Here is a 21,249-nt window from a genome sequence, read left to right on the forward strand (position 1 = left end):
AGGGGGTCGCCATAATGTAATATGTTATAGATTATAGATATACAGAGTACAGTCAGTATTCACCTATTTCAAACATAGGATGTCGTTTAAATTGTTGATTATGGCTAAACTACACACAATACACTACTAATTTACTAGGCCAGAAATGGCTCTGTCACAGTGTGACAGTCCCCTTTCCTATTTGGGCACATGGGGCCGGAGTGGGACTGTTAGACGCTAAAAGTGTGACAGTAACAGTTGCTAAATTGCTCGGGATTGTGGCTTTCCCCAACGACGAAATACGAGGGTTCAGCCAAAGAAACAGGTCCCATGGATACCCCACGATCAACATGACAGGTTCCTTAAATGATTCACAATATGAGACGACCAACATGACAGGTTCTCTTTACGACGCTATGCGGCTGCTCAACCCATACTCCGCACCAGTGGACTTGATCAACACGTCAACATGTCAATCACCTAACTCACGTGCCTTCTCAGTGCTGGCCACATACGAGGTGGTGAGACAAATGTTTGAGATGAGTATAATCATCGGTGTTCGCACCGACCACCCTACAGGTGGTCGGCGAAAGCGAGTTGAAGCCTGAAAGCGAGTTGAAGCCTGAAAGCGAGTTGAAGCCTACCAGATATCATAACTATGTAGAATCTAATACAACCACTATCTAAACAATTATACCAGCAATTGAGTGATAAAATTAAAGCTATTCCCAAATTTAAAACAACCCTGGGTCTAAATTTTCGTCCTCCCTGTCCGCAAATAGGTCTGTATCCAATCCACTGAATCTTATAAATCCTGTCTCATCATTGTCGTCAGCCTGTGATTCGTACCCCATCGTTGAAATTAATTGAGTATTGGCTTCTTCTTGAAGCTCTGATTCCTGCGCAATTTTTTCTGGATCTGGAATTGGAATAAGTAAATCAGAAGGCACCTCCTCCTTCGCCTTTAACATCTGGCTAACTTGCCGCTTTCTTGAAAGCTCTGCTTTACGGGCCTCAACTCCACGAATATGAAGCTCCTTTTTGACTTTATTAAGCACTACTCGTGCTTTGTATTTCGCCCTTCGCTCTTGAATTTCCTTGTCTTTTCTAGCCTTGTCATTAATTTTTTTCCATGCATCCTTAGCAGTTAATGGACCAGTATTTGCTTGAGCGACAGAGCGGCTTTTGAGCTTCGCCTTCTGTTGATTAGCTACTTTTGTAGATAATAAATCATACTGTAGAATAGCCAGTTCTCCTTGAACAAGTACATTTTCTGAGCAACGTGCCCAAGAATCCCATTCTCGTGCTGAAGGACTAGACAAAAGACATGGTATTTTACTTTGCCAGTGCCGTAATTTGAGCTCAGAATGCACAAATTTTGTTGGAGTCTGTGGAATTTGTGGAGGATCAAGAGTGCGCTCACAAATCGTATAAACTTTCATTTTCTTGAGAGCTTCTTTAGAATTGATTGGCCACATTCCAGCTTCACGAAAGGACCTAATGATTGTTCCTTTCTTGAATGTCTGCTGGCAGATTTCGTTCAAATCCCGAAAGAATGAAGCTATATTATAATCAATATAAAGATTACGCATAGCATATTGAATTGCCTTCTTGTGCCAGTGTTTATAAGGTTGAAAAACACCAACATCAAGTGGCTGCATAATGTGCGTAAGATGCGAAGGAAGCGGATATGGATGGATATTCATTGAAGTTGCCCGTATAACGAACTCTGGTGTTGTATGACTGATATGGCTGTCCATAAGGAGGACCTTTAGAGGTTTATCAGGCCCAGCTCCTGTATGAATGATAGCTCCAAATATAGCATTGCGAGCTCGCTATTGGTATATCCTGAGTCTGAAAGTAATACAAGCTCATCGCCAGTCAATTTCTCATTATACCAAGATGCCATATGTTGTCGTCCATGTACAATGATAATTGGTGGAAGCACTTGTCCAACAGCACAGATTGACTCAATCACGGTAATAGATTTGCGGTTTTCGGCCATTGGAACATACATCTTTAATAGTGTTAGTTTAATTGTATTAAGTTACAAGTACTGAATTATACATACTTCTGTAATAGATACAGGAACTATTACATCCTCCCCTGGTGCTACTCCAACACGAAAACCAGTCTCGTCAAAGTTATAAATATCCTGTGGCTGGATATTGTGTTGAGTACACCATGCCAAATACACTCCAAACCAGTCTTGTACCGCAGGAATATCATGGGTCGTAACTCAGACTCGTGCAATTGGCTTCGTTTTGACAACTTGAAAGAGGATCGAAGAGCTCTTTATAAAGCTCTGAAACCAGCGCCATGAAGGTGCTGGTTTAGGCAGTATTTCCACTGCCCGCAAGTGGCCAATTGCTGTAAAAACCATCACTTTTGATGCCCCATAGCCTGCAAAATATGAATCCTCTACATATTTGTATATAACGTAGTTCACAAGCGAGTCGCCTACACAAGCTCACCGACGATTTTTTCTTGGCATCATACTTTTGACTTTAAACTTACATAACTTTTTTTTTAAACATGGCAACTTCGTACGAAGAAAGAAGTATGATTCTTGCACTTCAAGTGCTTAAATCAAACCCAAAACTAAGTGTAACTCACGTTGCGCGAATCTACAATCTTCCTCGTATGACATTGAGAGATCGACACTCTGGAAAACCTGCACGATATACAACTTCAGTTAAGTCTCGAAAATTGACAATATTAGAAGAAGAAGTTGTCGTACGACATATTCTTGACCTAGATTCGCGAGCATTTCCTCCTCGACGCAGTGCTGTTGAAGATATGGCGAATCGATTGCTTGCTGAACGCGACAGCGGACGCGTCGGAAAGAACTGGATTTCAAACTTCGTACGACGACAACCACAACTCTGTACACATTTTAATCGAAAGATCGACTATCAGCGAGTTCAATGCGAAGATCCTGACGCATATAATGCGTGGTTTCGACTTGTACGAAACATGATTACTAAATATGGGATTCACGAGGAGGACATATACAACTTTGACGAGACGGGATTTTTAATGGGCCAAATATCATCTGAGATGGTTGTAACGAATGCTGAACGAAAGAGCAGACCTCGTATGACACATCAAGGTAATAGGGAATGGATTACAGTAATTCAAGGCATTGGATCGTACGGATATGCGCTACCGCCATTTATTATTGTTGCAGGGAAAAATCACCTTTCGTCTTGGTATGAAAATGCTTCTTTGCCGTTAAATTGGGTTGTTGCTGTTACGTCAAACTGTCTGGACAACAAAAGAGCGAGGGCTTGATTGGATTAAGCATTTTAATCGACATACACAGAGTCGTACGAAGGGTAGATATCGACTTTTGATTCTTGACGGGCACGAAAGTCATCACCCAATCGAATTTGAGATGTATTGCAAGGACTGGAATATTATTATTCTTTGCATGCCAGCACATTCGTCTCATAACCTTCAGCCACTTGACGTTGGTTGTTTTCGACCATTAAAGCGTTCGTACGGAACTGAGATTGAGAAGTTGATGCGTGCGCATATTACACACATCTCGAAAGAAGATTTTTTCCCTGCCTTTCACATAGCGTTTCGTACAGCAATGATTGAATCAAACATTCGAGCAGGGTTTCGTGCTACAGGGCTTGTTCCGTACGATCCAGACTATGTAATCTCAAAGCTTGATGTTCGACTTCGTACGCCAACACCAACGCCTACGCCAACTCTACCTGTGATTTGGGAACCTAAAACTCCTCACAATGTACTTGAGACACAATCTCAATTAACATACCTTAAAGACCAGATTATATGACATCAGAATAGTTCACCAACTTTGCTTTTACGAAGCATTGATCAGGTTGCGAAAGGTGCAGCGAGTGCAATACATGAATTGACGTTATTACGAGAAGAAAACGCTGCACTTCGCAAAGCAAATGACTTACTTAGTCGACGTCGTCGTACGAAGAAACGTCGATTGCAAGAAGGAGGAGTACTTACTGTCGAAGCTGTCCAAGACTCAGAGGCTCAAAGAGAGGCTAATATACAATTACAAGCTGATTTGCGAGAAAGTAGGGGTCGTACGAAGCAAACTGAGCCGCAAAAACGTTGTTGTAGATGTTGCGGACAAATTGGTCACAACGTACGAACTTGTCCAAATATTGTAGATACATCTGATGATTCAAATGCCGAAGAGTTAGAATAGTTTAATTAATTAATTGTTGAGATATTTTATGATTTCGTATGATGCCAAGGAATAATCGGCGGTGAGCTTGTGTAGGCGACTCGCTTGTGAACTACGTTAGCCTTGATTTGTGCCTCTGAAAGTATCTTATTCTGGCCTCCGTAAATAGGGTTTGGTGCCTGGGCTTTGAGTTTCGCTCATCGGAGGTTCGTATTGAGGGTCTTCGCATTTATATTGAATATTCGTGCAGCGGTTATAGGCTTTTCTGAAGGGTTGTCGCGGAGGAATTGGAGGGCATCATCCATTGTATTAGATTCAAGTACGACGACGAAGCAGTTTTGTCACAAGTGTATAGATGAAAGGGAGAAACGTATATAATTTGTGTGTAAATCTCTTCTTCGGCTATGTACAAGACCCCTGGCGGGCTTCATCTCGCTTTTGGGCTTTCGCCGACCACCTGTAGGGTGGTCGGTGCAAACACCGACGATTATAAACGGGAGGAGACTCCCAAGGTTTTGCATTGATCATGCCCAGTATTATCCATTGACCAATCAACTCCACTCACCCTACACTCATAATAATCACATAATTATAAAATATCTCAATAACAAACCCTCCTCGCCACCATGCGTACAGACTTCTACGCTGCCCTCCTGGCAACAGCCGCAACCTACGCCTCCGCCTCCGCCATCCCCCAGCACCAATCCCGCAACACCTGCCTTGACATCCCCACCTTCCAAGCAACCGACTACAAATGGGGCTGCTCCCCCGGTGGCTGCCGCTCGAATTTCAAACTCGCCGCCGCAGCCCGCTACCGCACAGGCGCCCCAGGCATCAACGTCGAGTGCAGCCCCATTTTCATCCAGCAGCTGTGGGTGCCCTGCCGCAACGTCGATGGCAGCGAGTTGCCCGCCACATCAAGAGTTGAGGCTATCTGGACGCAGGGGCCGGATTATGAGCGTCAGTTCCTTGGGGTGGCGCATATTTATCTGAGGGGAGATGGGAAGACGGTTAATGCCACGGCGCGCACGGATATCCTGCCTGTGAGGGGGGAGCCGATGAAATTTTTGTTCCCTGTGACGATTATTAGTTAGGAGGAGAGCTTCGTGGGCATAGTTGGTAGCGCTGTCAGTGTATGTTTGAGCGATGCTGGATAAAATGGGAAATAATTAGACAAAAGCTCTTGCTGAAGAATTTGTCCCAAGAGAAACGTATCATGGTACACTACAGCCCGCCACGTATCACAACTGCGGCTCATGCCCCATATACCTACTATTCCACTTGTATAATTGCAACGACCCGCGTTATTATATCGCCCTGTCTTCCGGGATCGGAACGTTCACCAGCTCTGAAAGGCATCCGGCCTGACATCTGTGGAATAAAATAGCGGGCCGCGACAGTAATACAGGGGGAGCTCTAGCATGACCCACAAACGAATAATAAGCAGGCCGACACCCCACAAGCCAAGTCCCGAGGCGGCAGCAAAAGGTGGGCGGCATTTGGGGGCACATCAACGGTCTCGATATTAAGCACATAATACCAAAGAGAAGCCAAGGAACAACAACATCTTATGGAGCCCAGAACGGCCATGCTCGCTCACGGATAATGGGTGTGAAACTCTCACACGATAACAATTGCTTGGGAGTTCGCTGAGAATGGCATCTTTAAGCTTGTTCCTGTCAGGTGTGGGTTCTGGAAGCATGCAGCTGAAGACATTACATCGTAGATCACTCTCATTATCTATCATCCTTGATCTCCAGAAGCCGATTGACTAGAACAATCCTTGAAGCTATAGCTCAGGATATACATACTGCTTTTGCATCATGGCTTCGTCCCTACATAAACAGAGATATTACCTCGTCATAAACCCCCTCTCACTATCCCATCTACCCAATCTGCTGCGATTAAGTCCTTCTCCTTCGTCCGCGACGTCGTTGTCGCCTGTGGTCTATTGCAGACCAATCTCGTTTGTAGTCCAACCATTTTCGCTTGTATGAATCCTCTAGTTCTTTGGGAATTTGCCGTTCTAGTACCAAGGGAGGAGGTGGTATTTGCCTTTCACAACTATGTATGAAGGGACTACCTAGCCGTCTGCACACACACTCTAGATAACTATAACCCATTCCCGATTGCCAGGCTGCTTTGGGGGCCGGCCACGTCGTTTAGAGCTTGTAGCCACCTTTGCGCTTAAGAGCATGCCTATTAAAAACCTAGTCTCATAAAATTTTTATGTATCTGCTTCATGGATGCCATATTTCACAATTGTGTTACACACAAGCTCAAACTAGCCACGAATAAGTTCTGGATCTTCACACTTAGCCTTCTAGTAGTCGTATTTACTCTAGAAAGTTTGCTTAGATATCGCGTCGTGAAGGTATGCCTAGTAAATGATGACCTAGCTTATAGTGGTAACGTGGTTGTACACCGAGTCGTGAATGTCACCGAGTCGTGAAACTTTTTTATACCCACCACTGTAAGGTATATTGTATTAAAACTAAAACTATTCAGAATCTGATGAGCTAAGTACTTCTATGACCTCCTGACAAGTTCGTGCATTATGGCCAGCCCCCCCGCAAGTGCCACAATGTCATACACCTGGTTGCCCCTCATTCCTACCAACCCCTCCAGAGCGCTTCTCGCGATTTATTTGCTCCGTAACTGCCCTTTGGGACAAATCATCATGTGCATCCCCTACAGAAAGTGCACACCCTTGACGGACACGAGACTTTTTAGCCCTCCGGCGTTTGCTAAGAGCTTCGTTTGCTGCTCGAAGGGTGCGGACTTCAGCTGACAATAAAGTCATTTCATGTGCCAAAATCTCTGTCCCTTTAGCTAATGCAGTAACAGTAGCAAAAATGGGGGTTGGCGAGCTTCCTTGGTGCCGTGCAATGCGATTTTTAACTAGAGTAGTCTGTGAGAGAGCATCTATTGGGTTGCGAGGCGTTTGAGAAACCCAAGGATCAGCGTCTATAGAGGGGGGTCCTGTAGGTGTAGGAGTCCGCAACTTGACGTCTAGCTTTGAAATGATTACTTGCGGATCAAAGGGCACTAAACCAGCTCCGCGAAATCCAGCTTTGGCATTTTGAGTTGTTATTGACTGGTTATAAGCTGCGTGGAAAGCTATAAAAAAACTCAACCTTTGTAATATGGTTTATATGAGCCTTAATAAAGGTCTCAATTTGACGCCCATACATGCGTTTAAGAACACTAAAGCACCCAACATCAAGTGGCTGAGTTAGGTGAGACGAGTGAGGAGGTAGACAGAGAGTTATGATGTTGTTTGCTTTGCAATATTCCTGAAACGCAGCTGATTCGTGACTTTCATGCCCGTCTAAAACCAACATCCGATATGGTTGTCATACTGACATTCGTTGCACTCAGTTTGCTATCAAACTCAAGAGCAAACTTGGAAATCTCCTCCTCAAACCTACAAGTCACTATACATATTTTGGCTTATCACACCAACAACAAGAGCAATACTACTCAACGATTGCTACAACCATCTATGATTCATTACACGTCATCGCTCCTTAGTTACTGGGCCGATATTACCACATAGCATATCTCTACAACCCTCTATGATTCATTACATGACATCACTCATACTACCACATGACATATCTCTACCAACTAGAGGCCTAGGAGCATGAACGATAGCTCTAAAAGCTCCTACGAACCTCTATGATTCATTACATGTCATCGCTCTTTAGTTACCCACAAGATTGGTTAAGTTATGACATAATTTGTCTATGACATAATTTGTCTATGACATAATTTGTCTATAGGGGTACTCTGACCTTGGACCTCCTTTTACTTCCTATAGGCTACGAACCTAAGAGATGGTTCTATGGGATTCTCTTACGTCGACTACAGTTACCAAGCCTGGTAATCATGGAAAGTCTTGGAAAATGAGAGAACTACACTCCTTTAGCATAAATAGGATTGCCCTTTCCTTAAGAAAGGGCAAGCAGACAATACAGTAAATCGACTATCACATACTTCCACGTCTTTTCCAAGCTTCCAAGCATTGATCTTGTTACTCCTTGTTTCTGAAAAGTCAGTGAGGTGTTAACCTCTGACTTACCCCTGAGTTCCCAGACTCAACATTTGTTGCAACTTGTCTGAACCACTTCACTACATCACACACCTGATTGCTGCGTTGTGGAATAGTCTAAGCTACGACCCTTTGGCTCTGTTTTCTAAGACAGTATGTTGTCTTAGTAAATTCATCCCTTCCTTGGGTGGCTAGATTCTCACATCTGGTGCACCCACCATTACAAGAGGCAAGGCAGTTCAGCCTGGCAATCGGGAATGGGCTACAGCAATTGTTTGTGTGAATGCTGAAGGCGGGAGTATCCCTCCGTTTTTAGTAGTTCAAGGGAAATGTCACCTTTCAAGTTGGTATACTGAATCCGGCCTTCCTCACAATTGGGTAATTAAACCAACAAGCAATGGATGGACCAACAATGAGACAGGTCTAGAATGGCTTCATCACTTCGATAAACATACTTGCAGTCGTGCAAAAGGACCATTGTAATGGTGGGTGCACCAGATGTGAGAATCTAGCCACCCAAGGAAGGGATGAATTTACTAAGACAACACACTGTCTTAGAAAACAGAGCCAAAGGGTCGTAGCTTAGACTATTCCACAACGCAGCAATCAGGTGTGTGATGTAGTGAAGTGGTTCAGACAAGTTGCAACAAATGTTGAGTCTGGGAACTCAGGGGTAAGTCAGAGGTTAACACCTCACTGACTTTTCAGAAACAAGGAGTAACAAGATCAATGCTTGGAAGCTTGGAAAAGACGTGGAAGTATGTGATAGTCGATTTACTGTATTGTCTGCTTGCCCTTTCTTAAGGAAAGGGCAATCCTATTTATGCTAAAGGAGTGTAGTTCTCTCATTTTCCAAGACTTTCCATGATTACCAGGCTTGGTAACTGTAGTCGACGTAAGAGAATCCCATAGAACCATCTCTTAGGTTCGTAGCCTATAGGAAGTAAAAGGAGGTCCAAGGTCAGAGTACCCCTATAGACAAATTATGTCATAGACAAATTATGTCATAGACAAATTATGTCATAACTTAACCAATCTTGTGGGTAACTAAAGAGCGATGACATGTAATGAATCATAGAGGTTCGTAGGAGCTTTTAGAGCTATCGTTCATGCTCCTAGGCCTCTAGTTGGTAGAGATATGTCATGTGGTAGTATGAGTGATGTCATGTAATGAATCATAGAGGGTTGTAGAGATATGCTATGTGGTAATATCGGCCCAGTAACTAAGGAGCGATGACGTGTAATGAATCATAGATGGTTGTAGCAATCGTTGAGTAGTATTGCTCTTGTTGTTGGTGTGATAAGCCAAAATATGTATAGTGACTTGTAGGTTTGAGGAGGAGATTTCCAAGTTTGCTCTTGAGTTTGATAGCAAACTGAGTGCAACGAATGTCAGTATGACAACGGTGGCTTAATGATGCCTAAGACTAATATCATTAAATATTAGCAAGCAAAGCAGTATCAGTATCTAATAATTAAAATAGCTCAAGACTATTTAGCAATTCCAGCAACATTAGCAGCATTAGAACGGGTCTTTAGCTAAGGAGCTAACATTGTCACAAAGAAAAGGAATAGACTATTGCCTTTAACAATTAGATATTTACTATGTCTATAGGATTAGGGGATAATTGTCGACGATGAGGATGTCGAAGATATTAACCTGTATAGCTAGTATCCCATCTACAAAGCCCTTATATCGAGCATTTACTCCAAATGCCAACTTCACATTTCCACCCAAATTCCCAAAAGTCGTTAATCAGATCTGTCATCCACCATTATCTCCCCCAACCACCCCCATCGATCTCGTAAACGCCGCACAGACCAACAAATGCCGTACCACCTTACCATATCCGGTTAGCCCCCAACCCTGAACACGGGCCGAAATGTTGGTGATGCCGACGTCCTCGATCTGTCGCCTCAACATCACCGATCTCGCGAACGCACCCCCAAACGGTCCTCAACAATCGGCCGCAACACTCCGTCATCTCAGCGCCGTTTCTTATCTATTGTATCTTTCTTTCCTTTGTTGCAATCTAGAGGGGTTTCAGACGGGGAGCCAGTAGGATGGCGTTCCAAGCTTCTGCCTTGCCTGTAGGTTTTTTTTGTCCCAACAACCCGTCTTGCAATTGCGGAGGAACAGGGAGTGTGATGAGTGCAGTGTGCTGATTTGTGGTCTACAGAGCGTTGCTGCGGCTACGACGGAGCTATGGCCGTCGATGGTTAATGTGATGGGTGCGCCGTTGCGGAGTGCCGGCTCGAGGACACATTCGAAGCAGTCTAGGCCTTCGCAGCGGTCGGAAATTGCGCAGCCTCAAGCGGCGACGGTTATACAAGTAAGCTTAATCACACTCTTGCTACTTCTTCATCAACCCAGGCGGCCTTGTTCAGCGCATTGATACTAACCCGACTTCTCCAGCCATCGAAACCTGTCCTCCCAGAGTGTCTCCAGACCGCCCGCGGCCTGACCTCACAACTCTGCGAATATCGAAATGCGGCCTTCACCCCCTTCACCGCTCGCGACACCCTCTCCCCAATGCGCCGCGGCACCATCGCCGCCGCCAACCCCCTCGCCCGCCGTCTCCCCACCACCCTCCTCACGTCCAGACAAATAAGCAGCATCACCGCCTTCCGCCTCTCTCAGCCACGCACACCCTTCACACGCATCGTCAAGCCCCAGCACCGCACCGTCTTCGGCGCCAACACCTCCCGCAACCTGCTGGCGCACATGGAGGAGGTGGCGAACAAGAACCCCAATAGCGCTACAGCACAGAATGCGTTTTACCAGGCGCTGCTGCGCGCGAACTTGGGCGCGATTGTGGTGGAGCGGTATCAGAATGGACATTTTGCGTCCAACAACGCGTGCGAGTCTGCGTATCAGAAAGCGCTTTCTGAACTTGGTGGTGGCGCGGGGTTTGGTGTTGGTAATGATGTGGGCGGGTTTGGAGGGATGGCGAATAATGCTGGGGGGCTGAACAATTCGCAGCTCCAGGCTATTGGACAAGCTGTCGCGGCGTCGTCGAGGGGGGGAATGTGGCGGTTTCGAGGGGGCGGAATGAGGGGGGGAGTGGTGTGAAGGAAAGTCCGCTTTATGTTGTTGTTGAGGAGACGATTGGGAGTGTGATTTTCAAGTGGGTGAAGCTTGTGCTTTACTTTGCGCTGTTCACCTATGTCTGTTTTGCGCTCCTCACGGTACTGATTGAGTCGGTGGGGATATTCAAGAAGGTGGGGAATGCGAAGACGGATAATGAGGCCAAGGTTGAGCACCAGAAAGTTCGCTTCTCTGATGTGCATGGCTGCGACGAGGCCAAGGAGGAATTGCAGGAGCTTGTGGATTTCCTCAAGAACCCGGGCAAGTTCTCGACTCTCGGTGGCAAACTTCCCAAGGGTGTTCTCCTCGTCGGCCCTCCCGGTACCGGAAAGACTCTCCTAGCACGCGCGGTGGCTGGCGAGGCAGGCGTCCCCTTCTTCTTCATGTCCGGCAGTGAATTCGACGAGATCTACGTTGGTGTCGGCGCCAAGCGCGTCCGCGAGCTCTTCGCAGGTGCCAAATCAAAGTCTCCTGCCATCATCTTCATCGACGAGCTCGACGCCATAGGCGGCAAGCGCAGCGCCCGCGACGCATCATACGCTAAGCAGACGCTCAACCAGCTCCTCACCGAACTCGATGGCTTCGAGCAGAACAGCGGCGTCATCATCCTAGCCGCGACCAATTTCCCGGAGACCCTCGACAAGGCGCTCACGCGCCCCGGCCGCTTCGACCGTAACGTCGTCGTTGGGCTCCCTGATGTTCGCGGGAGAATGGCTATCCTCAAGCACCACATGACCAACGTCGTCAAGGGGTCTGACGTGAACCTCGAGCAGCTCGCAGCCGGCACCCCCGGCTTCTCCGGCGCCGAGCTCGAGAACGTGATCAACCAAGCCGCCGTGCACGCCAGCAAAGCCAAGGCCCTCGCCGTGTCAATGAAGGACTTCGAGTGGGCCAAGGATAAGGTCATGATGGGCGCCGAGAAGCGTAGCATGGTTATCACGGACAAGGAGAAGGAGATGACGGCCTACCACGAGGCCGGGCACGCGCTCGTGGGTATGTTCACCAAGGGCGCGAATCCCCTGCACAAGGTTACTATCATGCCGCGCGGCCAGAGCCTGGGTATGACTATGCATCTTCCGGAGATCGATAAGTACTCCAAGACCATGAGCGAGTACCGCGCCCACATCGACGTGTGTCTCGGTGGGAAAATGGCTGAGGAACTCATTTACGGCGCTGACCAGGTTACCAGTGGCGTTTCAGGCGTAAGCACCCCCCTTCCCCCCATCTTACCTCCCTCCTATGCAGACTCAACTAACACCCCCCTTAGGACCTCGAAAGCGCAACCCAAATCGCCTACGCCATGGTAACCCAATTTGGCATGTCCGCCGCCGCCGGCAACGTCGACCTAAACACAAACTACAACCACCTCTCCTCCGAAACCAAACAACTCATCGAATCCGAAGTGCGCCGCACCATCGAAGAAGGCCGGCAACGCGCGCATGCCTTGCTCGTGGAGAAACGCAAGGAGCTTGACCTCCTTGCCCGGGCGTTGGTGAATTATGAGACCCTGGATAAGGAGGAGGCGTTTAAGGTTATTAGGGGCGAGAAGTTGGAGGGGAAGTTACTCATGCCGAGTGGCAGTATTAAGAGGCCGGAGGCAACGGGAGGGCAGGGGGCGGAGATCCCGCTAGCTCCGATTCCGGGGAGTAAGGCGGCGGATGCGGCGCCGGGTGGGGGGGAGCCGCCGGAGGGGGGGGTTATGGCGTGAGTGTGAGGGGACTACGTCGTGGACTCATGTACCGGGGGGGGCACAAAGTTTGAATATCAAAACGGTGCAGGTGGATGTCTCTGCGCTATAGCGTGGTGAGGGGGCATTAGAAAGGCTACAGCGCTGAGAAAGGTTTCCTTTGTGCATGGGGTGGCATAGCGAGGGGTGCTGCGATCACTTTACTTAATTGTGGTGGCTGTAGTGGTTGTATTTATAAAGGTTTACTTTTCTCTACCTTGGTTGTATTATACAGCGTGATATGTGCAGCGTTTCGACTATCTGTCTACCTGGTCTCGTTTGGTGTTGAGAAGTATGTATGCATAGAACTCCGTGTACCTGGTGGTGCTGTGTTGGTATATCCCTCGTTCATTATTAGACGCCAGTTGTTGTACCCATCCCTTGCGCGCCAGAAACAGCAATTGCAAAACCCATCCATGAATCCCATAAACTCCTTTCACGCCCCCCCCACCACCTATCCCCACACACAGAAGCAAAACCCCACTCCCTAAAACTCCTCATCCTCCATCCCCTCCTCCCACCCCTCATCCACATCCACATCCACATCCTCCTCCTCCTCCAACTCTTCCAACAAGTCATTCCCCACCCCCCCCTCCCCATCCACCCTATAATCCTCCGCGGTACTCTCCGCATCCCCCTCCTCCTCAACCTCCTCCACACTCGGCGCCACACTTGTCGCCTTACTCCCCGGCCCCTCAAAGATGCCCCTAATAGCATCATAATTAATTCTCTTACTCCACGTCCTCTCCTTGAGCACCTCCACCGCGGCCTCCGCCGGCGAACTCGCCGCCCTCGTCTGGCCCTCCCCAATACGCGGCCTTTTGACCCTGTTGCGTCGCGCTTTGGGGGCTTTGTCAGCGATTTTTTGGTTGTATAATTTTACGGCCTGATCGCGGAGCCAGTCTTTGTTGGCGTTAACCCAGATGTGCTCTTTGATCGCTGCTTCGGCTTCGGAGAGGAGACAGTTTGCTACTTCGGGGTCGTCGGCGAACTCGGACTCGTCGACTGAGGCGGTCATGGGGATCGAGACTTGTGGTGCTTGCGCGTAGGCGAGCATGGCGTGGACGCGCGCGCGTTGCTCGGCGGTGGCGAAGGCTTTGGCGTGCTCGATTGTGTGGGGGTCCGCGATCATCTCCGAGATCTCGTCTTCGATTTCTTCTTCGTCTTCTTCCCACGCTTGGTCGACTACTGATTTCGCAGCGGACGGGGGGGTCGGTGAGGTGGCCTTGCCGTTTGATTTCCCGGGGGAGCCAGGCGAGGCGGAGGTCTTGAGCGGGCCGTCGCCGGGGGGGAGGGCCTCGCCGTATTGTGCTACGAGGCGGTTGAGGGAGGCGTCGTTGTCGGTGTTTTCGAGCAGCGCGGGGTCGATGGGAATAGCGCGCGCCGCAGGGAGGGGAGGGACAGCGAAGCCATCAGCGTCGCGGCGGACGGTGCCGGAGGGGTTGATTTCGAGCCCCGGGTCGATGGAGGAAGCGACGCTGGACTGGCGGGACGCGGAGTCAAGGATGCGCTGGATCTCTGATTCCTCGTCGTCCCCCTCTGGTCCCTCGAGCGGGTGGCGCTTTCGCTTGCGCTTCTTCTTGGTCGCGATGTAGGACTCGGATTGCTGGTAGAAAGCGGGCGGGTCGTGTGCGGACTCGAGGAATTGGTTGCTGAGGAACTGTTCGACGGTGAGGTCGCTGCTGGCGGTGACTTTGAATTCTTCGAGGCGCTTTTGGATCGTTGCGGTGGTGACTTTGACGATGTAGACGACTTCCTTGACGGTGCGGCGGAAGTTGTGCATGCGTGCTGCGAGGATCAGACACGCGCCGCAGATGCCGGAGGGTCGGCGGCCCATGACCATCCAGTCGAGGCTCATGCGCTGGACGAGACGGACGGCGGATTCGGCGACTTTGGTGGTGTCTTGGCCGAATTCGAGTTTGGTTGCGAATCGGTAGATTAGATCTTCTGGTAGGACTGGCATGATGCCGTCTGCACTGATCGAAATCTTCTGGTGGAGTGCTTTGAATGTGTGGCCGAGCTTGAAAACATTGACCTGTCAAGACGTCAATATACTTCCCCTGAATGTAGAGGGGAATAACTTACTCCGCAAGAGTCCGCAAAGTCGATCAACATGACCCTACAAGGTCTCTCCTTACGCGCTGCCGTATACAGACATACAGCAGCAACTGTATTCATCCTCCTTCCCTGGATAAAGTTGTTCATAGCAGCAAGCTTGAAGATCTGCACGCCACTGTTGAGCACCGACTCTGGAATCTTATGTTCCCCCGCGAAACCCTGCATAATGCGTTTTCCTATGTCTCAGTTAGTAACCATATCCCTTCAGCCCTTCTCCACGAGTTTTCACATACCCTCTCTAAGCGTCTTCTCCCTATCTTCAGTACCCCCACCAGCTCTCTGGAACGCAGGACCCATACTCTTCGCCGCCCCCGACCCTGCGCCCACAAAACTACCCTGCACGACTGCCGCCCCCGACGAGCTCTCTCCAAACTGGATCTCCGACACTATCGTCGACTCCTCCACGATAGTACCACAGGTCTTACAGATCCCATCTTCGATCTTGGGCGCCGGGCAGGTCTTGTTGGGGCATAGCCTGCGTGCCTTCGCAGGGCCGACAGGGGGAGGTGGGCGCGCCACGGGTGTCGGGGCACGAATGGGCTTGATGGTGCTGAGGGGGTTGGGCCGTTTGACCTTGGGGGGATTTGGGGTTCGCCCCATGGTGGATGGGGGGATGGTGGGATTGGCAGCTTCTTGGGGTGCTTGGCTGGCTACCCCGCAGTGTATTGATCGTCGCGAGATTATCGGAGTTGTCGTGGTGGTTGCGTGAGTTGCCTCAGGTGGATTGAGAGCTAAATAGCTACTCTGATCAAAGTGATAACTTTATGGATGGTCGAGGTTGGGGATGTTGGATGGATGCGGGTGTGTAGTGGTGATGAGGAAGGTCAAGAGTCTCGAAATCGGGTGGTGGGCTGGTTCAGATGAAATTTCCTGGCTTGTGGGGTTTGGCGGTCGGGGGAGGTTAAGCGAGTTTTTTTTTAAACTTTTTCTGGAGTGGAAAGCAAAAGCTTCGCTTAGCCTTGTGGAGGTGAATTTTGGCAGGACAACAACTCTGCCTGTTGTGGTTTTGGTAATGGGAAATATGGAGCTGGGCGTGCAATATTAAATTTATGATTTTTATACCTGTAGTAATTCTGATGCTGATTCACTTGCAATGCAGACAAATAGATATATATATATATAAAAACTGCAAAAAAAGAATACCGTAGACGAGTTAACTCGTCTGAAGGGTTATAGTCCCTTCGCCCGGAATCGAACCGGGGGCCCCCGGATGGTTTGCGTTACATTACAGTCCGATGCTCTAATCCAACTGAGCTACAAAGGGGTATTGGTGATGGGTTACGGCTTATGGAGATACTTGAATGCTATGCAGAATGCACTCATCACGTAGTATATTTGCAATCCATACATTCATTATATAGATTATCCTTGGTAAAAACTCTTTGTTCGCCAGCCGTACAATAGCCCCTAACTCCAAACCTTTCCTATTCCTTAAATCCAGATGTCTAACCAGCGGCAATATCCTTCTGCTGTTCTTCCCAATTACCCTCTTCCTCAGCATCCTCATTCACTTCCATCTCCGCATCTCCCTCCAACCCCTCGCTATCCCACTCATCCACATCCATCTCATCGTACTCATCATCATCATCTTCCTCCTCGCCGTCCTTCTTGGCACCTGCACCGCTGGCCTTCTTCTCCCTCTTCTTCCTCTCTACGTTCTCCTTCTGAATCTTCTTCCTCGCCTCCTTCTCTTGTCTCCTCTTCTCCCAGACCTTATCCATCTCCTTCAGCTCTGCGGCGGTCTTGTTAATGTACTCGTGCCACATAACCTTTCCGTTGCATACACCCTCCTCGACCTTGGTCATGCGAAGTCTCATCCGCGGGCCCAACTCAACGAGCTTGACCGCACGCTTCTCAACACCAGGTGCATCACCCTCTTTTCCTTCCGCGGCTCTCGCGCGTTGCCTCGCCTTGCTGTTAAGAACCTTTCTAGTCGTAGACTCCAGCATTTCAACCTCCGCATCCGTCTCCACCTCACTTCCAGACGTCGCATCAGTCATGTACCCTTCACCGTTCTCGCCGCCGATCATGAAATCCGCAATATCCTCCAGCTTTCCCAGATTCGGTAAGCTAGCCTTGCTCTTCTTGTTGTTACCCTGGTGCAGCAGCTTCTCGGCGGCGTTCAGGCGGCGCAGCGGTCGTGACAGGCCCGTCTTCTTGGTTGTGATGGCGTAGTGGCGGAGGTTGATAACGTATGAGCTGTCATCGTTCGGGTCGATTACGCGGTTCAGAAGGAGAACGCGGCGGATGGATGAAAGTGGTGTGGTCTGGGGGGAGATGGGTGGGAATAGGGACTGGAACATGGTGGTTGTGAGGGACTCGAGGTGGCGGGGGACTTTGTTCTTTGACTCGGCCTTTGATTCATCTACAGCTGGGGCTGTGAAGTTGTTCATGACGAGCTGGGGTGGGTTAGTTATATTCAATCTATGGGAGTGCGCTCAACATACCAGCGGCGGCGACAGGTATTCCTTTCCACCTCCCTTCGGGTGCTTAAGTGCCTTCTTAACATCCTTGCAGAGGGAGTATTTCTCGACTCTGAAGTGAAGCGTTGGTCCTCTCGGCGTAACAGTCAAGCGCATGTTCGTGTTCCCAGACTCCGACCTCGAGAAGAGCATAAGATGAGACACACCCAAGGGGCCAGCCATCGTGAGATAATCCCGCAGCCTATTCGATCTCCTCTCCTTCAGCCTCGCGGCAGTGCCAGGCTCCATCATCAATCGTACATCCTTGACCAACTGGCTTACACTCGGTCCCACCTCGCCAGCGCCAATGCGAATAACCATGCTCTTCGGCGTGCGATTGACCTGGTTCGCAGTGACGGCCTTGTTCTCACCACCCTTGGCCCCGACATGAGTGCGCTTCTTGGTGCGTTTATGTGCCATTTTTGCGTCGTTTTGCAAGCTGGCAGTTGCAGTTGGGGTTATGAAAAGTCAGGAATAATTTCGAGGCTGTAGTAACTTTGTGTTACAAATTAGCGCAGGGATTGAGATAAGCTGATAAAGATTTTCTCCCGATGCACAACTTTCTTCGCTGGACCGTTACTGGGACGTTTTTGAACATTAAACACCACAATGTCGTCTGTAGTTAAAAAAAGGAAGATTACTAAAGATGTTGCATCTGGAGATGTACCAAAGACGACGAAAACAGTAGAGCCAGCAGCTTCGACGAGGAGTAGCAGCTCCCCCACACCTGAAGCCTCCGAGAAGGCGGGCGATGTAGAAGTCGACGCAGAAGATGTTGCGCCCAAGACATTCAAAGACCTCGTACGGACCCAGATAGACATTTGACATGCTCAATGCTAATTCCTTACAGGGAGTCATTGACTCGTTATGCGAAGCCTGCGAATCCCTTGGGTACAAGAGCCCAACCCCAATCCAGCAAGAATCGATCCCCCCCGCCTTAGCTGGACGCGATCTCATCGGCCTCGCAGAGACTGGTAGTGGAAAGACAGCGGCATTTGCTCTGCCAATTCTACAGGCTCTGCTAGATAAACCGCAGCCTCTGTTTGGGCTTGTTCTCGCCCCGACCCGTGAACTGGCATACCAGATTTCCAAGTCCTTCGAGGGCCTGGGGATTCTCATCTCAGTCCGATGCGCCGTCATAGTCGGTGGCATGGACATGGTTACCCAATCCATAGCACTAGGCAAGAAGCCACATATCATCGTTGCGACACCCGGTCGTCTCCTTGACCACCTGGAGAACACCAAAGGCTTCTCTCTCCGCGCCCTAAAGTACCTCGTCATGGACGAAGCCGACCGTCTCCTCGACCTCGACTTCGGCCCAATCCTCGACAAGATCCTCAAAGTCCTCCCCCGGGAGCGCCGCACCTACCTCTTCTCCGCCACCATGTCCTCCAAAGTCGAGTCTCTCCAGCGCGCCTCCCTCCGCGACCCCCTCCGCGTGCAAATCAGCACCAACAAGTACCAAACTGTCTCGACCCTCCTCCAGAGCTACCTCTTCATCCCCCATCCCCACAAGGACACCTACCTCATCTACCTCCTCAACGACTTCGCCGGCCAGTCCGCCATCGTCTTCACCCGCACCGTGAACGAGACGCAGCGCCTCGCTATCCTGCTGCGCACCCTCGGCTTCGGCGCCATCCCGCTGCACGGCCAGCTGTCGCAGTCGGCGCGTCTGGGCGCACTTAACAAGTTCCGCGCTGGATCGCGCGAGATTCTCGTTGCGACTGATGTTGCGGCGCGTGGTCTTGATATTCCGTCAGTTGATGTCGTGCTGAACTACGATCTTCCACCTGATAGCAAGACGTATATCCATCGTGTGGGTCGTACAGCGCGTGCGGGGAAGTCGGGTCATGCGATTAGTATCGTTACGCAGTATGATGTGGAGATCTGGTTGAGGATCGAGGCGGCGTTGGGGATGAAGCAGAATGAGTATAAGTATGTTAAGGATGAGGTTATGGTGTTTAAGGCGAGGGTGGAGGAGGCACAGAGGCATGCGAGGAACGAGATGAAGAATCTACATGAGGATCGTGGGAATAAGGGAGCTGTGCTGAAGGGAAGGAGACCGGCGAAGCCTGGGAAGAGAGGGAGAGATGAGATGGATAAGGAGGAGGGTTAAATTAAAGCTGAAAATAGGGCTGGGTCTGGGATGTGGAGTATGGTGGCTTGCACGATTATTGTATATTATTTAATGGTATTCCTGGGTATCTTAATTAAGCTCCAATGAAGCGACGCCACAATAGATTCCAACTTTTAAGACTCAAACCTGCCCCCTATTAAGCCTTCAACCGCCAGGTTGAAGGCTTATCATTTTGCGAGTCTTTGAGCAAAAAGCTACAACAGAGTATCAGTAAATGTCACATCATACCAACAGGGAGCTTGCTTACTTATAAAACAACACAGTCGGAAACACCGTCCCCAGATGCCACAACGCATGTGCATCCAAATGCCCCCCTATCGGCGGAAAATCCAACAACTCCAAACTCATCGCAATCATGACCCAGGCTACCACAATCCCCGGCCACACCGCCCACATGCGCTTCGACTCCCGATACCGCGTGATAGAGAACCACGTCCACATCGCATTCTGCAGGATCCCCGCCGCGATGTTCGCAGCCATGTTATACGTGTAGTCCCACGAGTAGTACTTCAGATACGTGACGTGTGCCAGGAACAGGAGAATACACAGCGTCGTCCAGGCGCGAACTACGCTCTTCGCCCGCGCGCCGCCCTTGTCGAGACGGAAGACGCGGACGGGGGTGTAGTATAGGCCGTAGAGCACGTTCGCGCCGGCGCCGAAGTAATCCAGTTCCTCCGTCAACTGGAAGTCTCGGGTGTGGAAGATGGAGCTGGCGATCCAGCTAACCATGCCGACGTATGCGAGGTTGACATAGTATTTGCGCAGCGGGTAGGATTCTGGTATGAACTTGCGGATCTTGTGGAGGCCCTGGTAGTGCGCGGCATAGTTGAGGAGGGAGAAAATGACGGAGAAAGGCTCTTGCATGCCGAGGATGCGGTGGAAGGGCCACTTGCCGTGGAATTGGACGATGGGGAGGGGGGGGTCCGAAGAAACGCGCATGTCGGTGATTATATGCTGGCAGGTGTAGTCGCATTCGGCAGGGCAGGTCCAGAGGAGCAGGCGGTGGAAGAGAGCTGGTCGCGGGATCAGTTGGGGGAGAGTAGTGGGAGAGCGCTGGACGTACCAACGGAGGAGTCGCCATTCTTGCAGTTCTCTGCTTTGCACACCTGGAGACTGGTTAGGAGGGGGATGGACAGGAGGAAGCTGGGGTTCGACGGACCTCTAAGCATTTCCGAAACTCCGGCAGCCTGTCACCCACTGAGGCAGTGGTTGTCCCCATCAAGAGGCATAGGGCAAGAAGGAGAAGAGGGAGGCCCCCAATGTTTCGTAGATACCTCAATATCATCCTGAATAGTGGCAATTGGAGTACTGGGCCAAGCCTTGGATGTTATAGTTGACTCTTGGGAGCAACTCTTGTTTTAAGGAGATGCTGGTCCTACGATGCACCATCGACATAAGCGGCGCAAATCCACATCCAAGAATAGTCTAGCGCCATCTTGAGCGGCTCGAACCGTGGAGAAAACTGGTTCTCGAATCATAACGGTCATTTGAATTTTAACGGGCATTTA

General features: G+C 49.7%; 7 protein-coding genes and 1 non-coding gene across 8 annotated transcripts; 4 read left to right on the top strand and 4 right to left on the bottom strand.

Moving 5' to 3' along the window:
• The first annotated feature begins 4,674 nt into the window (after window positions 1–4,674).
• Window positions 4,675–5,335, top strand: VC83_07423 (uncharacterized protein). The gene has a single exon (XM_024470995.1). The coding sequence runs from the start codon at window positions 4,783–4,785 to the stop codon at window positions 5,248–5,250; it is 468 nt and encodes a 155-aa protein (XP_024321525.1). The 5' UTR covers window positions 4,675–4,782; the 3' UTR covers window positions 5,251–5,335.
• A 4,478-nt stretch (window positions 5,336–9,813) lies between these two features.
• Window positions 9,814–11,283, top strand: VC83_07424 (uncharacterized protein; the record flags this gene model as incomplete). Its single annotated transcript, XM_024470996.1, has 3 exons — window positions 9,814–10,301; window positions 10,391–10,543; window positions 10,627–11,283. Exons 1-3 carry the CDS (start codon window positions 10,275–10,277, stop codon window positions 11,281–11,283), a joined length of 837 nt encoding a protein of 278 aa, XP_024321527.1. The 5' UTR covers window positions 9,814–10,274.
• Window positions 11,284–11,681: 398 nt separating this feature from the next.
• On the top strand, window positions 11,682–13,477 carry VC83_07425 (uncharacterized protein; the record flags this gene model as incomplete). Its single annotated transcript, XM_024470997.1, has 2 exons — window positions 11,682–12,500; window positions 12,566–13,477. The coding sequence occupies 2 exons, from the start codon at window positions 11,682–11,684 to the stop codon at window positions 13,004–13,006; spliced, it is 1,260 nt and encodes a 419-aa protein (XP_024321528.1). The 3' UTR covers window positions 13,007–13,477.
• Window positions 13,478–13,511: 34 nt separating this feature from the next.
• BRF1 (transcription factor TFIIIB subunit brf1) lies at window positions 13,512–16,204 on the bottom strand (the record flags this gene model as incomplete). Its single annotated transcript, XM_024470998.1, has 3 exons — window positions 15,376–16,204; window positions 15,110–15,318; window positions 13,512–15,059 (listed from the first exon to the last, which is right to left on the bottom strand). Exons 1-3 carry the CDS (start codon window positions 15,740–15,742, stop codon window positions 13,512–13,514), a joined length of 2,124 nt encoding a protein of 707 aa, XP_024321523.1. The 5' UTR covers window positions 15,743–16,204.
• Window positions 16,205–16,317: 113 nt separating this feature from the next.
• VC83_07427 lies at window positions 16,318–16,406 on the bottom strand (the record flags this gene model as incomplete). The annotated part of the gene is made up of 1 exon: window positions 16,318–16,406. It is a non-coding gene; the product is annotated as a tRNA-Tyr (tRNA).
• Window positions 16,407–16,507: 101 nt separating this feature from the next.
• On the bottom strand, window positions 16,508–18,065 carry VC83_07428 (uncharacterized protein). Its single transcript, XM_024470999.1, has 2 exons — window positions 17,590–18,065; window positions 16,508–17,541 (listed from the first exon to the last, which is right to left on the bottom strand). The coding sequence occupies exons 1-2, from the start codon at window positions 18,022–18,024 to the stop codon at window positions 16,588–16,590; spliced, it is 1,389 nt and encodes a 462-aa protein (XP_024321438.1). The 5' UTR covers window positions 18,025–18,065; the 3' UTR covers window positions 16,508–16,587.
• On the top strand, window positions 18,052–19,761 carry RRP3 (ribosomal RNA processing protein). The gene is made up of 2 exons (XM_024471000.1): window positions 18,052–18,405; window positions 18,455–19,761. Exons 1-2 carry the CDS (start codon window positions 18,214–18,216, stop codon window positions 19,718–19,720), a joined length of 1,458 nt encoding a protein of 485 aa, XP_024321439.1. The 5' UTR covers window positions 18,052–18,213; the 3' UTR covers window positions 19,721–19,761.
• VC83_07430 (uncharacterized protein) lies at window positions 19,762–21,244 on the bottom strand. The gene is made up of 4 exons (XM_024471001.1): window positions 20,901–21,244; window positions 20,805–20,847; window positions 19,989–20,754; window positions 19,762–19,935 (listed from the first exon to the last, which is right to left on the bottom strand). The coding sequence occupies exons 1-4, from the start codon at window positions 21,024–21,026 to the stop codon at window positions 19,878–19,880; spliced, it is 993 nt and encodes a 330-aa protein (XP_024321420.1). The 5' UTR covers window positions 21,027–21,244; the 3' UTR covers window positions 19,762–19,877.
• Between the last annotated feature and the right edge of the window lie 5 nt (window positions 21,245–21,249).

This window comes from Pseudogymnoascus destructans (assembly GCF_001641265.1).
Source record: "Pseudogymnoascus destructans isolate 20631-21 unplaced genomic scaffold scaffold_20, whole genome shotgun sequence".
NCBI lineage: Eukaryota > Fungi > Ascomycota > Leotiomycetes > Thelebolales > Thelebolaceae > Pseudogymnoascus > Pseudogymnoascus destructans.

Excerpts from the sequence above, each read along its gene's own strand:
- VC83_07423 (XM_024470995.1), top strand. The coding sequence starts at position 4,783 with ATGCGTACAGACTTCTACGCTGCCCTCCTGGCAACAGCCGCAACCTAC.
- RRP3 (XM_024471000.1), top strand. The coding sequence starts at position 18,214 with ATGTCGTCTGTAGTTAAAAAAAGGAAGATTACTAAAGATGTTGCATCT. Across the intron at positions 18,406-18,454 it reads CCAAGACATTCAAAGACCTC|GGAGTCATTGACTCGTTATG; the intron begins GTACGGACCCAG and ends AATTCCTTACAG.
- VC83_07428 (XM_024470999.1), bottom strand. The coding sequence starts at position 18,024 with ATGGCACATAAACGCACCAAGAAGCGCACTCATGTCGGGGCCAAGGGT. Across the intron at positions 17,542-17,589 it reads AATACCTGTCGCCGCCGCTG|CTCGTCATGAACAACTTCAC; the intron begins GTATGTTGAGCG and ends AACCCACCCCAG.
- VC83_07430 (XM_024471001.1), bottom strand. The coding sequence starts at position 21,026 with ATGATATTGAGGTATCTACGAAACATTGGGGGCCTCCCTCTTCTCCTT. Across the intron at positions 20,848-20,900 it reads AGTTTCGGAAATGCTTAGAG|GTGTGCAAAGCAGAGAACTG; the intron begins GTCCGTCGAACC and ends ACCAGTCTCCAG. Across the intron at positions 20,755-20,804 it reads GAATGGCGACTCCTCCGTTG|CTCTCTTCCACCGCCTGCTC; the intron begins GTACGTCCAGCG and ends TCCCGCGACCAG.